A 19982-nucleotide genomic window follows, 5' to 3' on the forward strand; every position below is an offset into this window, starting at 1 on the left:
TGTCGTACATTTTAAAAAAGATACTGCTGCACACCACCTTCAACAACAGCGCATTGTACCCTAGACAGGTATTTACACAGAATCTTACTCTTTGCTCACATAGCCTGCATTTAATAGCAACAATGAATTTAACATGGTATTTAGTGAAGAATAGCAGCAGAAACCAGATTCAATTACTAAGTGTAACATAATAATACAGTTTGATATAGGCTAGAAGTAAATGTAAAGTGATACTAACCCTAATCTTAACTAGTAGCTAGAAAGGAAACAAAACCCCAGAGCACCTGGCAGTAAGTCAAGCCTTTACCCCAAAGCTAAATTTTTATAACCTGCATGAAAGATTACATACCGTTCCCATCACTGGATCCTGGGGCCGTCAGCCCAAAGATCAATAGATCCAAGTGACAGATCACCACCATGAAGCAACCTTCTCAGCTGAGTCTGCCAACTATGGAGCTCAAAAGCTCCCAACTTACCCAGGGGGCTCAGGAGCAGTAGCACCTTCTGTAATATCAAAACTGGTATTCTTTCATATTCAGCAGGGCACTGACACCTCCAAATGCAAATCTCTATTAGAACCAGCCAATGACATCTCACTATCATCTGCCCTACTCCACCATGCTTCTCATTCTCTTATTCCTGATCCTCAGCTTCTCTCAACACCCTGTCCCATCTCCCTGCCCTCCCAGTCCTTGCCCACTTTCACATTCCTTCCCAAACTCCTGTCAACAGCTCCATTCCCCCTAAAAAACCCTCACTATTAAAATTTGATTTAATTCGATTTTAAAAAGCAATATGTACATATCTTAGGAATTTAAGACTTGCCTAATACATACCTAAGTAACCTTACATTTGTAACATGCGGGCTTCCTTTCTCCCATTGTTTGTATTGCTTTCATTGTGTCTTATATTTGATTGTAAGTTTTTCAGGGCAGGAACATGCCTTTATTATTTGACTGTAAGGTACTTAGCAAAATTCTTAAGCCACCCTATATAGCAAATCCAGCATCCAGGACAGTTTATGGATTCCAGTAAGAGACACACTCCAACAGTAAGTATATGCTGGGCACTCTGAAACGCCATCCATTATCACACAGTCATTGCTGTTCTTTCTGACTAGAGACTGACCAATCTGAAAGGAAAAAAAAAACCCAGCCCCCAAAAAACTCAATGTCGTTTAAAAATCAAGCTGCTGATCATTATAGGAGTAACATCCAGCTAGCAAGTATCTCTCTTGTTGCGAGAATGGAGGCTGAGGGTACCTGCTCGTTGTCTAGAGTTAACGGTACAGGGAACTAGAAAATCAACTCAACCGCCTCCACCACTACCTCCCAAACGAGGTAAGCTATCTCCACCCATCTACAGGAAGTAAATAATAAATATATCCCCTATAAGCAACTAACACCCAAACCAACTCTCATCCTTTCCAGCTTGCCAGGCCCTCCCACCTTTTCCGTACCCCATGCCAAAGTCTCCCACTTTCCTTCAACTACTTCTGTAATGCAACATTGTTAATACAAAATCCTGCAGCATCATACAAACTCCAAATTTAGGAGCAGAATATGTTGAAAACACATTCCTGTAGAAATTTATATTGAATTTAATATCAACATAAATAATATGAGATATATTGCACTGCTTGGACTCTTCTTTTTCTTATTTCATTCAAAAAGGGCTCTGACTTGAAAAAAAAATTTAAGCACCCTCAGATAACTTCAGTGCACTCTATTACATTTGGAACTCTAGGCCACTGTCCTGCAGAATACACAGCATGCTGCTAGAGTCCCTCTGGCCAATTTAAGAGCAGAGCTAATTGATAATGAAGATAATCCAACCTAGTACTACAGTGATTGCAACATAGGGCCCTCCAGAATGGAGTCTTCAAATAGAAAAATTAGGGCAGATGCGCAGGATTCCAATAGGAGCATGGGGAGATTTTATATTTAAATTATTTTAATATTGTAATAGCAAATGAGTCATTTGCTGGATCTTGACCTTCACTTTTTGTTTTTAATGGGCTGCACAAATCCAGAAAGATTCCAGTTTTCAATACTATTTAACCTTTCTATGCCTTTCCCCTCCATTCTTCCAAGGAGGGAACGCTTTTTTTCTTTTTAACGTCTTCTGTATACCGCTGATCCAATAACTTTACATAATTTATGGAGTCTCTCTTATTGCAGGTCTAAATGATCTCTTAAACCAGTGTGTTAGTTTTATTATGCCTGTATTCTCAACAGTAACAGGGAGGAGGGGAAGCTGCATAAAAGCAATCCTTGGATACTGTTACACTGCTCCCTAGTGACCTCTTCCTAAATTACAAAGATGCTTTATTTTTTCCATAATATTTGATAAAATATCCAAGAAGTTCTGCTGGTAGAAAAATATTCTGTATTCCATATAAACACAGTAATTCTGCAAATAAACAAAACTAATTCAACGGTAGGTAGTTTCTTCCTTAATTGCTCCAAACTAAGCTTAATAAATAAAATACAAAATAATCTAGTCCTTCAGGGGGGAAATTTTACAAAAGCACCTAAGTGACTTAGGAGTCTAAGCATTTTTGACATTTAGAAGGATTTAGGAATCTTTGAAAATGTTACCATATATCTAACGTCAGAATAAGGGTAAGGATGTGTCCCAAGAATGTTAAAGTCTTATAAATACGGGTACACTTTAAACACTTGCTTTAGCATCTTAAGTAAAAGGGCATATACTATAATTTGTATGTCTCCAGGAGCCATTCACTAGATTTTATGTACAAGTATGTATAGGCATATAGGGAAATGAAGAGGACATTACACAAGAGGCAAAAAGCAGTAGCTACTTCAAAAAAATCTTATTCTCCATATCAAGTTAACAAGAGAAGACAAATGTTTTTATAACACCCAAACAAAACAGCCTTGATGGACTGACATGCCTATTCTCTATGTATTTTCTATAAATGAAATTAGATATTGAATACACTTCAATTAATCCACTACAGAAACACACTCTACTAGTTAAAATAGATCATTAGCAGAAAAAGGGCCAAACAACAGATACACAGTTACTTCTTTACTTCCACACTGAGTTTAACAAATATTTTATGACTACATCAAAACTGCAATCTTTATCCTGTCATGTTACTCTTAGATTGAGAGTAAGAATGTAGCAAGTTGAGATACAGATCTTAAATATAGTGCCATAACAATTAGCTGCTCATGAATACTGGTCAAATAAACGCATCACATGTTTTATTTCCATAAAAAATAAGCATTAAAATGTGCTTTCATATGACACAAATAGCTACTTAAAATAAACGGGATACATGAGATTTTAGTACTCCAGGCTAAATGTGGCACAAAATAATTGGCTATCTTTTGTTTGTTTTGTTAAAAAAGGAGAAATACGTACACCTGAGACTAACGAGAGCCAAAGGATTAATGCCCCAGTGCTGCAGCTGCACTGCAGCAATTCAGAATTTAAACAGGCTGACACTGTCCACCGTTGACTAGCCTGGCTAATGGGTAATCAGGGCCACATGTCACTTCAGATGCTGTGCTGTAGCCATAAGCATTCTACCGAAAGGTCACAGCTGTACATTACGGAAATCAAAGTAATTACAGAAGCCAGAGGACCTGCTCCCTTGCTCTGCATAGTACTTCGGATCCACATTTCTCCAGCATCTGACTTCCAACTGAGGAACCCTTGGGGCCACATCCAGTGTAAGAGTGAAGATTGCCTCTTCCTAAAATCTGTCAGTGTAAATAGGACTAAGACTTTATTCTCTACCCATTAAGCTGATTAACATTTCTTAATGAAAATGTATCTGTAAAAACTGACTATAAGACTGATAGCGAGTGACAGCCTCTCTTTGTAATCCAAACGTACAAGCACTAATATGTCATCCTTATCCTTTAACAGAGATTGTAGTTCACACTTTAAAATACCTTTCTGCTCACACAGTTGAGTCAGTACTACAGTGGGCAGGATTTGGAAATAAAATATACTTTTGACATATGTACCACATTGGATATATACTGCATCAAATAAAATCAATTTAATTTTCAGTAGGCGTTTTGGGATTCTAACGGCTCCCCTTCCAGATTCCTTCAACCTGACATAGTCAGGGGGACATAGCAAAGGGCACAAATTATAAACTGCGGTCAATTTTCTCCTGATCCAACTTGGAGGTTTTTATACCCGGTTCATATAACTCAGAACACAGTGCATTCAAGTCTACAAACCTCACCACTACATTAAGCCTTTGGTAGTGACTGTTAGTGGTGGTGGCTAATATGCGGTCAACCAGAAAAGGAAAAATGCAAGAGTCAGCAGCAGCAGAACTGATGAGAGGCTAGATCTTACACACAGCCATACAAGTACCCCACCAGTTATCGTACTAGATACATAGCTAAACAAGCTTTTTTTTTTTTTTTTTTTTTTAGCCTTGTACCTTTTTCCTCCTTTGGCACATGTTCTGAACTATTTCAGAAGCTAAGGAATTCACCTTTCATTAGACATGATTGCAGCCACGCTACCCACAGTAATTGGGATAATTAAATCACACTGAAAGATTCCATTCAAGTGATGACTTATTTCCAGAGCCTGCTCTAATTTGTCTAGCGGCACCTTAACAATTAGACAGTAAGCAGCACTGAAATTTCAGCAATGCTTTATCTCTACAGACTCATTGCTAACGTATCTTTAAACACAAGAGCCAGCCTTGAAAAACCGTTCATTACCACTACCAAAATGAGTAGCTCATATTCTTAAAGCAATTGATTTAAAAGAGAAATACGCCAGACATTTAGAAATGTGAAAAACCTATAAACATAGGGGGGGAAGAGGGATACCTCAGTGGCTTGAGCACTGGCCTGCTAAACCCAGGGTTGTCAGTTCAATCCTTGAGGGGGCCATTTAGGGATCTGGGGCAAAAATTGAGGATTGGTCCTGCTTTGAGCAGGGGGTTGGACTAGATGACCTCCTGAGGTCCCTTCCAACCCTGAGATTCTATGATACCTGTGTTCTGTATAACTTTAATTTATATTAACAACAATGTATTAGTGAGGAATAGTTAGTAACCCTGCATGAGGTTCATGTTTAAGTTGTACTTATAAAAAATATGCAACTGTCTCCAGCTTCCACAACTGTTAAGTGCAAAAGAAAAATAAATTCATTGTTAAACTACAATATCAGGCTGTCCTTTAAACTCAAATTATAGGCTCACATGAACAACTTTAAATCAGTTTACACCTGATGCAAGTAAACTACACAGGCAGATAACATTTTGACATTCTTCTCTGTTGGTGTACATTGAGATAGTTACATAGCGTGGGGTTAAATGGGTCAAACAACAGAACAACTGAAGGAAAGAAAAAAACCATGCAATTACGAATACATCATCAGCAAAAATAAAAGCAATTCTTAAGTATTAATGGTACATCAAGCTAATTCAAGCAGGCTAAAGTAATTAGAGAGACAACCTGGGGCAGAACACAGACAGTACAATACTGTGCCGCCAAGAAATATTAAAATAATCATTTTCAGTTTCACTGATAAAGCTATTTTGATGTGTGGCAAAAGAGAACTACATCTTAATGAGGAGATCTTTTAAAAGACCTATTGTACTTTTGTAAAAAAAAAAAAAAAAAACAACCCTTCACACAATTTTTCCTACTACCAAAAACAAACAAACAAACAAACAAACAAACAGCCTATGACCTGTAAAAGTTTGGCACAGAATACCACACAAAGATAAAACCCATTCTCTTTTATTTAGAGCAGTAATTTATGGCCTGATTCTGCCACGCTTACTCACCCTGAATAGTGCCCTATCTCACAGGAGTCCCGTAGAAGACAAGGCAGAACAGCGGCAAAACCAGGCTTTTATTTATCATGTTCAAAAAAACCCCCAAAAAACCCACAAATTCGATTTAATGAAGTTTGAACGATTACTAAGAGAAGATGACCAAGCAAAAATAACTTCTAATAAAAAATCACATAAGAGAAAGTCTGAACATATATACATCAGAGGGACCAGAATTATGGATCTTAAGGAATTAAGAGAATTAGTTGCATTTATTATACCACGAATAATCACTTTTGAAAAATCATCAACCACCATGAGGATACCAAACAGTAAGACTAAAGCAAACAGAACATATTTCCAAAAAAAGATAAAACTGAGCTGTCCTGACAATTCAAATTTCAAAGAAAAATAATATTGAGAAGAATCATTAACTACCTACTCCTAGAAAATACCACTGATATATTAACAAAGCAACAAACTTATAAAGAGTAGCTCTTCGGACACAAATGTGATTTAAGTCAAGAGCAAAATGTCCATTACTTTAATAGAACACGCTAGATGCAATATATTTGAATTTTCATAAAGCATGAGATACCGTTTCACAAAATTTTACCTGGAAAAAAATTCAATTGGCTTATTGATAGGAACAGTGAAGTAGACTGAAAAGTGGCAAAAAGATGATCCATGTTTATGGGTCAACAGCAGCCAGTTAAGCTGTGTGAGAGTATGGAGGTGGTTAATGCAAAAATCAATTTTGCATCCAGTCTTACTTAACAATATCTGAATGAAGGAGCCAACAGCGCTTTACTGAAGCTTGCAGATGAAATTTAATTCGGAGGATTTACCAACATCAGTCAAGGCAGAAAATACGCAAGAGAACAAAGATATACTAGAAGTGTGGACAAATAATAAAATTAAATTCCAACTGGAAAAGATGAAAGAAACCTAGGGTTGCTATTGGGTAGGAATTTAGAAATTCTGAATTTGTAGTCAACTGCAGACTACATAATAGAATTTATGTAGCCTAATTTCCTGATAGTGGAAGTAACCTGTTAGGTAGATGACTATATTCCATCACCTATACCCACAAGTATTTGAGGGTGCAAAATTACAGGTCATTTTTGAAAATATGACTCAAATTCTAACATGGGAGCTCCAAACCTAATGCTAAAAATTTGTATCTACTACCAATTCTACAATTCTATTCTTTATACAATGCTTAATACCATGCTCCATTACTGGAAAATCTAAAACAGAATGACAGGACAGCAATAAAGACAAGGAAGAAGTAGGAGAAGAAGAAAATAGGTGACTTGTCAGCACATATCCATCTGTATAATACATAGTGATGGTGATAAACACATAATACAAACAAAAACCAGTTGTGAAGGCTTATAAGATATCTAATAGAGAGAGTTATCTAGCCCCTATCAGTGTAACACAAAGTTATAAAAATCTATATGTAAAATCCAAGAAGAGATATTTATCGAGCTGGTGTGTTTTACAATAATTTTGGTACCCATATACTTGTCTTACTAATGGCTCCATTAACCACTTTCCTTACATACATACTGGTAACTTGCTGCATGCCTGCATCATACTGTGTACAATACTTTCTGAAGACTGCTTAACTGGTGAATATTTTGCAAAAAAGGTCACATTTTAAAGCCTGTTTGTTCCATAGATACAGAGAAATTATTCTACCACCAAATGTTATTAGGAATTACCACACTCATTAGGTTATCACCACCATGTACACACTTATGTTAGGTACAACCATCAAATCTTTCTTAAAAATGGACATTCTACAAAGGCTGCAAGCATCAAGTCAAAAACTTTTAATTAAATAGAATTTTAAAATTCTAACTGGGCTATGAAAATGTCTGCATATCTATTCTGGATCAGAGCTTAATCTTATTGCTACAATATGCCTTCACTCATCCCATTCTCTCATTGTTTAGTTTTTTTTCTATACATGCTCATCACAGGAGGTCCCTAAAATTAGAATTCAAGCAAGGAATAATGTATTCCTGTTTTGTAAAGTGCCTGAACAAACAGTAACTACCACCACTACCCCTCCCCTACTACTACTAATAACAACAACAACACGGAAAGTGGCCTGGGTGAGGAATGATGGAGGGCTGGGAGTCCACTACCTCCTTGGTTCTAATCCTGGTTATGTCACTTACTTGCCATGCTGCCTTGGACAAGTCACTTCAAGATCTGATATGGTAAAGTAGTTCAGCACATGCTTAATTTTAAGTATGTGAACCACTGTACTCAAGTCAATGGAATGCTTAAAGTTAGGTGGGAGTTTAGGTAACTTGCAGGATTGGGGCCTGAGACTCTTCATACATAAAATGAGGATAATTATTCTTACCTCCATCTATTTCAGTATCACCAGTGGGAAGCACAGGAGAGGAGGGATAACAACTGAACGCCTCTGCAGAGATTTGACCGCACAAAGTGCTATATAAGAGCTAATAAAACATTAACACAGCATGTTCAAAACAGCTCCAAGACGCGAAAATGTTCCATCTGTGCCCCCTCTCCAGCAAAAATCTCTTACACTGTGTCAGCAGTGGCGGCGACACATTGTAGACACCCTCAGTAAATTAGCTCAGAAGTATGCATACAAAATTAAAGAGTCCTTAACTCCACCTGCCATCAAGTACAGAAATTAAAATAGAACACAGTATATTTTAAATACAGGACCTTTCAAAAATGGTTGATTTTCCCTTACCTATTAAATATGGCTTCACAAAAGATTTTTTGTTCTTCAGCCAAAAAGTAAGACGGTGACAAAGACACAAAATAATTGCATAAGATATTCCTCATTACACACACAGATTTTCTCAGAGCACTAATGGGAATTACTCAGGCATGCTCCTACAAGAATAAAACTCTACCTTTCAAGTCAGCTATTTTCCCCCCTCCCATAATCATCGTTACATAAGGTCAAGCACTGACATATGGTACCATAAGACCTTTTCATTTTCAAGGAACTGTAATTTTGTTTCTACAGAATCACTGCATCATTTTGTAAAGACTAAATTGAATCTGGTGTTTCCCACAGCTGTAAATCTCAGATTAAATCATATTTAATCTTGGTAAGTGTTTCCTCGAAGATGTCTGAAATCAGTGAATCAACTGGCCATTGATCAGGATTTGTATTACCTGCCATAAATTTATCTTTTGGCCCAAGGTTACCTCTTCTTTTATTGAAGAAAATGGCATAATTCTCACGGACTTCAACGAGAATAGGAGCTGCTGTCCTAGTCTGAAAAACACTTCACTTTTTAATGTATAGGCAATTCTATGCCACTCAACATACTGAACATTTAAACAGGTTTCAGAGTAGCAGCTGTGTTAGTCTGTATTCGCAAAAAGAAATACTTGTGTATTTGTGGCACCTTAGAGACTAACAAATTTATTTGAGCATAAGCTTTCGTGAGCTACAGCTCACTTCATCGGATGCATTCTGACATTATAGGAGAAGGCCACAGTATGTAATAACCAGCTCATCCAGTACAGATATGCACAAGAAGTGGAGGAGTTGTATCACTGCATAATTCCACAGGTTCCATCTCTCAAGAGTTTCCTGAGAAATGAGAGAGGATGGAATCCCAAAAGTTTTTAGGGTATATGTCATGAAAAATAAACTGCAGCTAATCACAAACAAGGAAATTAAACTTTTATTTTTTGCATGCAAAATTGCAGAAATTAATCTCTGATACAGGGAATATGAAGAGAATAGAATGGATTTCTCCTTAATACCCTCTCTAAGATCAACATGGGTACACAAAGTATATTAGCTTAATTGTTAAGAATAAAAATAACCTCTCTATTTAGAATTTAAACCAAGAGCAATTCATTCAGTACTTCCACTTACAGAAAGTCCATTTGATCTATCTTTCCTCACTTCTTTTGCATGTACACCACTTACCACCAAAAATGGCGTATACTGTAGACTAGCATATGTAGCGTCCACACCCGTAGCCACCCTAGCAGAGGTATAAATAGCAGTGTAGCCAGTGAGGAACGGCTTAGGCAAGTGAAGACGCTGGAAAGGTGTGGGTATGTGTGTACTAGCTCAAGCAGTGTCTTCCTATTGACACTTATTTTTAGCAGTGTAGTATGCTGCTGCCTCCCCACTGATGGAGCCTTTCTCCACCGCAGAGGAAGGCTCTGGCACTGGGGAGATGATGGAGAAAGACTCGGGCAGCTCCCCACTGCTGGAGCCCTGCCTCACCACGGGGAAACACTCTTGCACTGGGTAAAGGCTCTGACATTCGTAGCAACACACCGTAGCGTGGACTCAGCCTGCTTTTCACTGCAGCATGTAGCTACACATATACTACATGCCATCAGAAGTGGCGTGTACCGTAGTCATAGCCTTAGACACTTACTGATGAGATGGGATCTCAGGTAACTATGGTTCTTAGAAGAGAAAACCCAGGGACTGGAACATGGCAGAGATCAGGAACTTCAGGAAATAGATTTAACTAATTAAAATTTTTTCTTTAAAAATTAGAATAATTTCTGTAGTGGCCAGTTTACAGTTGGGGATAAAGTCATGTATTGATTAGTACAGTGGAAGATAGGAGATGCCTCAAATACACACAGTATGTGGAACTACCACTAGAGGGAGCACAGAGACTTGTTTCATACACAGAAGACATTTAGGAACTGCATATTTCTTTTCCATTTTTTGTTTTGTTTTGTTTATTTAGCCATTGTGTTTTCCCCTCAGGTACACAATGGAGCTTTTTCCAGGAGTAACCGTCCAAGTTAACAATTGTCAGTCAAGTTACATATTTAGTGTTTTTCTTCCATGCTGTATTTATGATTTGGAACATCTTCTCACACTAGTCCATAAAGTCACTACTCCCTATCTTTTAAATCCCTCCCTAAGGCCTGGTCTACACTGGGGGGTGGGGGGGCAGGGAATTGATCTAAGTTACGCAACTTCAGTCAATGTACTTAGACCTATTCACCGCGGTGTCTTCACTACGTTAAGTCGACTGCTGCCGCTGCCCCGTTGACTCTACCTGCGCCTCTCACAGCGCTGGAGTACAGGAGTCAACGGGAGAGCGCTCGGGGGTTGTTTTATTGTGTCCAGACTAGATGCAATAAATCGACCCCCGCTGGATCGATCGCTGCCCGCCAATCGGGCAGGTAGTATAGACATACCGCTAAGACTCAATTCTACTCTGATGGCTAGGTGAAATTGCCAACTGATAACAGTTATGTGGATTCCATGAGAGAATTTTAATACCGATCTTATGCATTTTATTTATCTCATCAGATTTCATATTCTACTCTCCCCTAATTTTTAAAAATGTGTTTAGTTATATCTTTATTATATATGTCTATTAAGTCGGAGTAATAACATAAAAGATTACCCACAGTCACACAACTTCAGTCTGTTATATAGTATACCTGCATGAAGACATTTCTTAAGTAGATATAAATATAATCTGCATAAACAACAAATGTATTCATGATATTATGGTTCTAATGTATTGTTTCTTTCCAACCAGGAAGGGACTGAACCCAGCAACTGGAGTACAGAAGGCTGTATGTGTGTGCACAGTGCTGAGCAATTCCCAACTGGGACTCTAGGTGCTACCAAAATAAAAGATCCCAACCAGGATTAAATCCTCTGAACTATATAGCAGGCACTGGTTGTTAATTTGGAGAACACTTTGGTTACAGTATGCTATGAGATACTGAGTAGGAAAAAAAAATCCATCTTTACCATCTTGGAAGACCCTTTCCACATTCAGCCCGTAAGTAGCACAGGTTTCATAGTAAGTGCATCTCTTCAAATCATTCGACAGCTTTCTTGCTCTGGCATCATCAATAACACGTGGATTATTAGAGTTTATAGCATCTATAGTAACAGCATGCAGAGGAGGGAAAAAAGCAACAGCATTAGCAGTTTTATCGTGATAACAAATCCTGTATTCAACAGCAGCAGTTTATATTTAGAAAACACCCTATGCCTACAGAGCCTACAAGGTGCTTAAATGTAATCCTAAAAACAAACCCACGCAAAAAACTTCATAAAGAGACTAAAGGTTGCGCAGATAAGCAAAAAAGCCAGGTACTGTCAATTTAAGATTACATAACAGTAACTTTCCCTTTTTGCATATAAATACACATCCAACACAAACTGCTTTTTATATAAATTCTCTACCTTTTAAGACATGTAAATTTCATAATTTTTCCTCTGCACCCATATACTATACATTTAAAGGGACGTTTCCTCTAGTAATATTCCACAATAAAATTATTGTTCAGAGGTGCATCTTGGACTCTTCTCAGGAAACACAGGTAAATAAGAGTCCTATTAGCATTACTTTTTTCAATGATTTCTACTATATTGTACTTTTAATTGTGACCTAACAAGCTGTCTTAATAAAGTCAAGTATTACTTCACCAGAGAACTGGCTATACTTTAAAATACCATTTAACTCTGTAACTAGTGAAAATTTTGTTTCCAAAGTTCATAGTTCTAACTACTGATCTTCCAGTCACTGATACAATACTAACTGGAAAGTAAACTGAAACTTTCCCCCCTAAGTTACCATAAAAATGCATATAAGGCTATCAGGTGGAATATATTTAGCTGTATTAAATAGTAATAATATATTTAGAGTAAGATATATTAACAAAATACAATCAATATTGCTGTAGTCCTTTAAGGAAGCAAATTATTTTTAGATCCCTTATTAATGCCAGCACATTGACTAATAATATGCTAAGTATGATGCAAAAATGACTTTCATGGACAGTCTGATATACGGAGTAGTAGGATGTAGGGACGGGGAAGTGATGATACACCTACTACCGTAATGCATAAGCACACTTCTTCACTTGAGTGTTTAACCACCAATATTAATGGCCTCTTCATGTAGTATTGTTGGATAGTGTTGTCTATTTTTAAGAAATAAAAAGATGGAAAAAATAAAAATTAAGGCTTGGCTAAGGACCAAAGGCAACAGAACTCTTCCGGGTTCCAAAATGTATAATGTAAATTCCATAATTCAACTCTCTCACCACAGTCCTTGCAGACATTACAAGGGTCACAGGAGTTCTTCCCTCCGTATAGATTCTGCAATAACCTTGGTTCACCCCTACACATCCCACAAACTATGCATTAAGTTTAGTTTACATTTAGCTTACCTGAGTATATATCTCTGACCAGCCTGCCTAGGTATAAGTGGCAGTTAGGAGACCTCACTTGCACACTTCACATGTCGGCCAGTTCCCTTTTCTTGACCACTACACATCCAATATACAGCAGCCCTTCTTACAATCACTGCAACTTGAAATAGTCCTCGGAAGCCTTTGCACAGGTCTGGGCATAGGTGAATAGCCCCGTTTACTACAAAATTAAAAGAACGAGGAGTACCTCTGGCACCTTAGAGACTAACAAATGTATTTGAACATAAGCTTTCATAGGCTAAAACGCATTTCATCGGTTGCATGCAGTAGAAAATACAGAAGGAAGATATATATACACACACACACACAGAGAACAGGAAAACATGGGTGTTGCCATACACACTATAACGAGAGTGATCAGTTAAGGTGAGCTATTATCGGCAGGAGGAAAACAAAACAAAACATTTTGTAGTGATAATCAGGATGGCCCATTTCCAACAGTTGACAAGAAGGTGTGAGTAACAGTAGGGCGAGGAAAAATAAGGGGAAATAGTTTTCTTTTGTGTAATGACCCATCCACTCCCAGTCTTTATTCAAGCCTAATTTAATGGTGTCCAGTTTGCACATTAATTCCAATTCAGCAGTTTCTCGTTGGAGTCTGGTTTTGAAGGTTTTTTGTTGTAGTATTGCGACTTTTAGGTCTGTAATCGAGTGACCAGGGAGACTGAAGTTGCTCCTTCTGATAAGAGCTCACCTTAACTGATCACTCTTGTTATAGTGGATATGGCAACACCCATTTTTTCATGTTCTCTGAGTGTGTGTATATATATATATACACACACATATATATCTTCCTTCTGTATTTTCCACTGCATGATCCGATGAAGTGGGTTTTAGCCCACGAAAGCTCATGCTCAATGTGTTAGTCTCTAAGGTCCTCCTCGTTCTTTTTGCTGATATAGACTAGCACGGCTACCACTCTGAAACCTGCAAAATTAAAGTGGCTATGCATACATGCACTGCCCATCTTTCCTTAGGTTTACACTTAGGGCCTGATCCAAAGCCCATTCAAGTCAATGGATTTGTATTACACCATTAATGAGCAAACACACCTTCTGTACATGCTCAAAATGCCATTTTAGAGGCCAAAGAAATCAAACCCATTTTCTGATGCAATAAGGCATGCAGTACTCCTCAGTGAGGACTATGACCTTGAGCGGATCACTGAGGACTATGTGGCTCTGGGAAGAAGGATAAAGGAGTTTGAGGTGCAAGTGGTGTTCTCGTCCATCCTCCCCGTGGAAGGAAAAGGCCAGGGCAGGGACCGTCGAATCGTGGAAGTCAATGAATGGCTACGCAGGTGGTGTCGGAGAGAAGGCTTTGGATTCTTTGACCATGGGATGGTGTTCCATGAAGGAGGAGTGCTGGGCAGAGACGGGCTCCATCTTATGAAGAGAGGGAAGAGCATCTTTGCGAGCAGGCTGGCTAACCTAGTAAGGAGGGCTTTAAACTAGGTTCACCGGGGGAAGGAGACCAAAGCCCTGAGGTAAGTGGGAAAACGGGATACCGGGAGGAAGGACAGGCAGGAACGTCTGTGAGGGGAGGGCTCCTGCCTCATACTGAGAATGAGGGGCGATCAGCAGGTTCTCTCAAGTGCTTATATACGAATACACAAAGCCTTGGAAACAAGCAGGGAGAACTGGAGGTCCTGGTGATGTCAGGGAATTATGACGTGATTGGAATAACAGAGACTTGGTGGGATAACTCACATGACTGGAGTACTGTCATGGATGGTTATAAGCTATTCAGGCAGGACAGGCAGGGCAGAAAAGGTGGGGGAGTAGCACTGTATGTAAGGGAGCAGTATGACTGCTCAGAGCTCCGGTACGAAACTGCAGAAAAACCTGAGTGTCTCTGGATTAAGTTTAGAAGTGTGAGCAACAAGAGTGATGTAGTGGTGGGAGTCTGCTATAGACCACCGGATCAGGGGGATGAGGCTTTCTTCCGGCAACTCGCAGAAGCTACTAGATCGCACGCCCTGGTTCTCATGGGTGACTTTAATTTTCCTGATATTTGCTGGGAGAGCAATACAGCGGTGCATAGACAATCCAGGAAGTTTTGGAAAGCGTAGGGGACAATTTCCTGGTGCAAGTGCTAGACGAGCCAACTAGGGGGGGAGCTTTTCTTGACCTCCTGCTCACAAACAGGGAAGAATTAGTGGGGGAAGCAAAAGTGGATGGGAATCTGGGAGGCAGTGACCATGAGATGGTCAAGTTCAGGATCCTGACACAGGGAAGAAAGGTAAACAGCAGGATACGGACCCTGGACTTCAGGAAAGCAGACTTTGACTCCCTCAGGGAGCGGATGGGTAAGATCCCCTGGGGGACTAACATGAAGGGGAAGGGAGTCCAGGAGAGCTGGCTGTATTTCAAGGAATCCCTGTTGAGGTTACAGGGACAAACCATCCCGATGAGTCGAAAGAATAGTAAATATGGCAGGCGACCAGCTTGGCTTAATGGTGAAATCCTAGCGGATCTTAAACATAAAAAAGAAGCTTACAAGATGTGGAAGGTTGGACATATGACCAGGGAAGAGTATAAAAATGTTGCTCGGGCATGTAGGAATGAAATCAGGAGGGCCAAATCGCACCTGGAGCTGCAGCTAGCAAGAGATGTCAAGAGTAACAAGAAGGCTTTCTTCAGGTATGTTGGCAACAAGAAGAAAGCCAAGGAAGTGTGGGCCCCTTACTGAATGAGGGAGGCAACCTAGTGACAGAGGATGTGGAAAAAGCTAATGTGCTCAATGCTTTTTTTGCCTCTGTCTTCACTAACAAGGACAGCTCCCAGACTGCTGCGCTGGGCATCGCAACATGGGGAGTAGATGGCCAGCCCTCTGTGGAGAAAGAGATGGTTAGGGACTATTTAGAAAAGCTGGACGTGCACAAGTCCATGGGGCCGGACGAGTTGCATCCGAGAGTGCTGAAGGAATTGGCGGATGTGATTGCAGAGCCATTTGCCATTATCTTTGAAAACTCGTGGCGAACGGGGGAAGTCCCAGATGACTGGAAAAAGGCTAATGTAGTGCCAATCTTTAAAAAAGGGAAGAAGGAGGATCCTGGGAACTACAGGCCGGTCAGCCTCACCTCAGTCCCAGGAAAAATCATGGAGCAGGTCCTCAAGGAATCAATCCTGAAGCACTTACACGAGAGGAAAGTGATCAGGAACAGTCAGCATGGATTCACCAAGGGAAGGTCAAGCCTGACTAATCTAATCGCCTTCTATGATGAGATTACTGATTCTGTGGATGAAGGGAAAGCAGTGGATGTATTGTTTCTTGACTTTAGCAAAGCTTTTGACACTGTCTCCCACAGTATTCTTGTCAGCAAGTTAAAGAAGTATGGGCTGGATGAATGTACTATAAGGTGGGTAGAAAGTTGGCTAGATTGTCGGGCTCAACGGGTAGTGATCAATGGCTCCATGTCTAGTTGGCAGCCGGTGTCAAGTGGAGTGCCCCAGGGGTCGGTCCTGGGGCCGGTTTTGTTCAATATCTTCATAAATGATCTGGAGGATGGTGTGGATTGCACTCTTAGCAAATTTGCGGATGATACTAAACTGGGAGGAGTGGTAGATACGTTGGAGGGCAGAGATAGGATACAGAGGGACCTAGACAAATTGGAGGATTGGGCCAAAAGAAACCTGATGAGGTTCAATAAGGATAAATGCAGGGTCCTGCACTTAGGACGGAAGAACCCAATGCACAGCTACAGACTAGGGACCGAATGGCTAGGCAGCAGTTCCGCGGAAAAGGACCTAGGGGTTACAGTGGACGAGAAGCTGGATATGAGTCAGCAGTGTGCCCTTGTTGCCAAGAAGGCCAATGGCATTTTGGGATGTATAAGTAGGGGCATTGCCAGCAGATCGAGGGACGTGATCGTTCCCCTCTATTCGACATTGGTGAGGCCTCATCTGGAGTACTGTGTCCAGTTTTGGGCCCCACACTACAAGAAGGATGTGGATAAATTGGAGAGAGTCCAGCGGCGGGCAACAAAAATGATTAGGGGTCTGGAACACATGACTTATGAGGAGAGGCTGAGGGAACTGGGATTGTTTAGTCTGCAGAAGAGAAGAATGAGGGGGGATTTGATAGCTGCTTTCAACTACCTGAGAGGTGGTTCCAAAGAGGATGGTTCTAGACTATTCTCAGTGGTAGAAGATGACAGGACAAGGAGTAATGGTCTCAAGTTGCAGTGGGGGAGGTTTAGGTTGGATATTAGGAAAAACTTTTTCACTAGGAGGGTGGTGAAACACTGGAATGCGTTACCTAGGGAGGTGGTAGAATCTCCTTCCTTAGAAGTTTTTAAGGTCAGGCTTGACAAAGCCCTGGCTGGGATGATTTAATTGGGGATTGGTCCTGCTTTGAGCAGGGGGTTGGACTAGATGACCTCCTGAGGTCCCTTCCAACCCTGATATTCTATGATTCTATGATTCTATTCTCCATGCAAATCTCAATACTAAAATGTCAGGCATTTTAGCTGTAGGGTTGATCTGAATTGGTTGCAAGAATTATTTTATGATAGGAAGAAGATTATTGGTTTCCCTCTCTTTGTGTTCAAAAAACCTGAACCATTTTTGCTCTAACTTTCAAAACCACTCACCTATGGGCAGCGATCATTTCTGGAAAATTTCATCCACAGAAGATCAAAACGTCAGTAATGAGCAACTGAAAACAGGGGGCTGTAATAGCAACTGTTACGCAACCATCAAGATAGTGGGTTGCAATCAATGTCCTATTGTAACATAGTACATGCGTAACTGATTACATTTCCAGAAGGAAATGTAAACTGAAGTAGTTGATGGTATCTGAGGAAACATCTAAGAATTCAAGAGTAATCACACTAAAATCTTTGGAGTAAAGAAACGGATATCATGGAGAAATGAATTTCACACCTTAGGACCCAACACATGACACTGACTTAAAACAGGATAGTGGTATTCCTAAATAGCAGCTGATTGTAGATACTCATTGATGCTCCCACAGGACCAAGAAAGAAATAGACTTTATCAACACCCTTGAATATAAATAATTAACATAATTAGAAAAAGTCATTGAGAGGATCAACTCTTGACTGCTCATAGCCATTGTAATATACAAACTATTACTGATGTTCATCTTTCAGCTTCAAGGATCAGAAACCACAGTGCTGCTATAGTATGATCCTCATAATAAACCATCACCTATGTGTCAAGATTTCCCAATATTCTGAAGCGATATGATTGTACTCACACTGTCACCTTGTTCAGCTCTCAGAACTCTGAGAAATGCCAACTGACTAGGAAAGTGGTTAGTTTAGTCCTGAAAAAAACTCCACTACAACAGAGTGTTTTACATTGCAGTTCTCACCTGTACCACTTACAAACTGACATTGTGTGAAACTACACAGATTTTAAATATCACCTCTTCCTCACGAGCTATATGGCCCCAATTCCGGAAAGCGCACATGCTTAAGTCCCATTAATTTAATTGACTATTCAAATTCTTAAAAGTTAAGTACATATTTAAGTGTTTTGCTAAATGAAGGTCTATATTACCTTTATATTCATATGAAAAAAGAATCCAGCACATTCTGGATATAATCAGCTGCTATTTAGGAATACATATAAATAAAACCTATATTTTTATACATACATTTGTGAATTCTGCATACTAAGCTATCACCTTCATGATGATCCTCATTCATTTCACAGTGGGGAGATGTAGTTATTCCACACAGGAAATGAGAAGATCTGAAGAGAGGATTTAGTGAGTGCAGAAAATTGAAAGGAATAATGTAAAGGGTTTTTTAAAGAGTTTATTCATGGAACAATTGACAGAGCAAGGAGACCCAATCATAATGTATGTATTGTTCGAAACTGCAGTTTACTTTAATACGGTTTTTAGCATTAGCGTACCCACCTGTCAGGGTATTATAAGGACTAATTAATATTGTAAAATACTTCAAAGATGTATAGCACTAAAACCCATTACAAATCAGACCGACACACACAATGATAAAATTTTCCTATTTCCCATGGCAGCTTATAGTAACAATGCAAAGAACTGCAGCATCACAAACGTGATCAGAAAATGTACCTAAGATTCAGCTACAATTTATTTAGTAGAAACCAATGAGGTTCCCATAAGATAAAATCTCATATGGACTTGAATATAAATTGCCATTACTGTGAATCAATACTACACTTGGCATTCCTGTCTGAAGTATCAGAGTAGTAGCCGTGTTAGTCTGTATCCACAAAAAGAAAAGGAGGGCTTGTGGCACCTTAGAGACTAACCAATTTATTTGAGCATAAGCTTTCGAGAGCTGTAGCTTATGCTCAAATAAATAGTCTCTTTTCTTTTTGTCTGAAGTATATTACTTAGGTTAAAGTTTCAAAAATTTTAAATCTTATCTGTGATGTAAGGTACCAACTGAAGCATATTGGTTTTTATACGGCTATCTATTACCTGACAGCTAAAAGGTACAAACAAACATGTCTGCTTGGAAGCAAGTCTAAGGATTTTTCTTTGTAAAACCAGCAGAGGGTGCTGAAGGCATGTGGACAATAAATGCATCTAAAATTAGCAGCATCACTTAATTATCTTTTTTTTGGTTTCAAATGATATTTTGTTGTCAAAATCTGGACCTCAATTTCACCTGGAGATGGGGGAGAAAATATCTCCCTCTATTTTTCACCTCCATATTCACAATGGGGAGAGGATTCACCTTTGGTTGCAGGAGCAGCGGGGGGCAGACACTAGCATTTTAGGGAGATCGTTCAGAGATCATTTCACAACCAGTCTAATAGCTATGATTAGTGGATCAGTAGCAGAAACCAGTCAGATATAATCACCACCATAACATTAAAAAGGACAGTGTCACCTTGATGTGTAGCTAAGAATGATGCCTTGTATTACCCTTGGTTCCTGCCTCTCTACCTCCCAGCCCTGCTATCATTAAAATTCTCCCCTTCTCCTTTGTGGC

At 39.5% G+C, this 19982-nt stretch overlaps 1 protein-coding gene across 4 annotated transcripts in view; it reads right to left on the reverse strand.

Annotated features, from left to right (window-relative positions):
- Positions 1–19982, reverse strand: part of AGAP1 (ArfGAP with GTPase domain, ankyrin repeat and PH domain 1) — a 680051-nt gene that overhangs the window by 366876 nt on the left and 293193 nt on the right. For all 4 annotated transcript variants that reach the window (XM_074968160.1, XM_074968159.1, XM_074968162.1 and 1 more), the window contains one exon: positions 11553–11687. In XM_074968160.1, coding sequence (XP_074824261.1) covers positions 11553–11687 — 135 coding nt within the window. The remainder of the gene's footprint in view (positions 1–11552; positions 11688–19982) is intronic.

This window comes from Natator depressus, chromosome 11 (genome assembly GCF_965152275.1).
Source record: "Natator depressus isolate rNatDep1 chromosome 11, rNatDep2.hap1, whole genome shotgun sequence".
Taxonomy (NCBI): Eukaryota; Metazoa; Chordata; order Testudines; family Cheloniidae; genus Natator; species Natator depressus.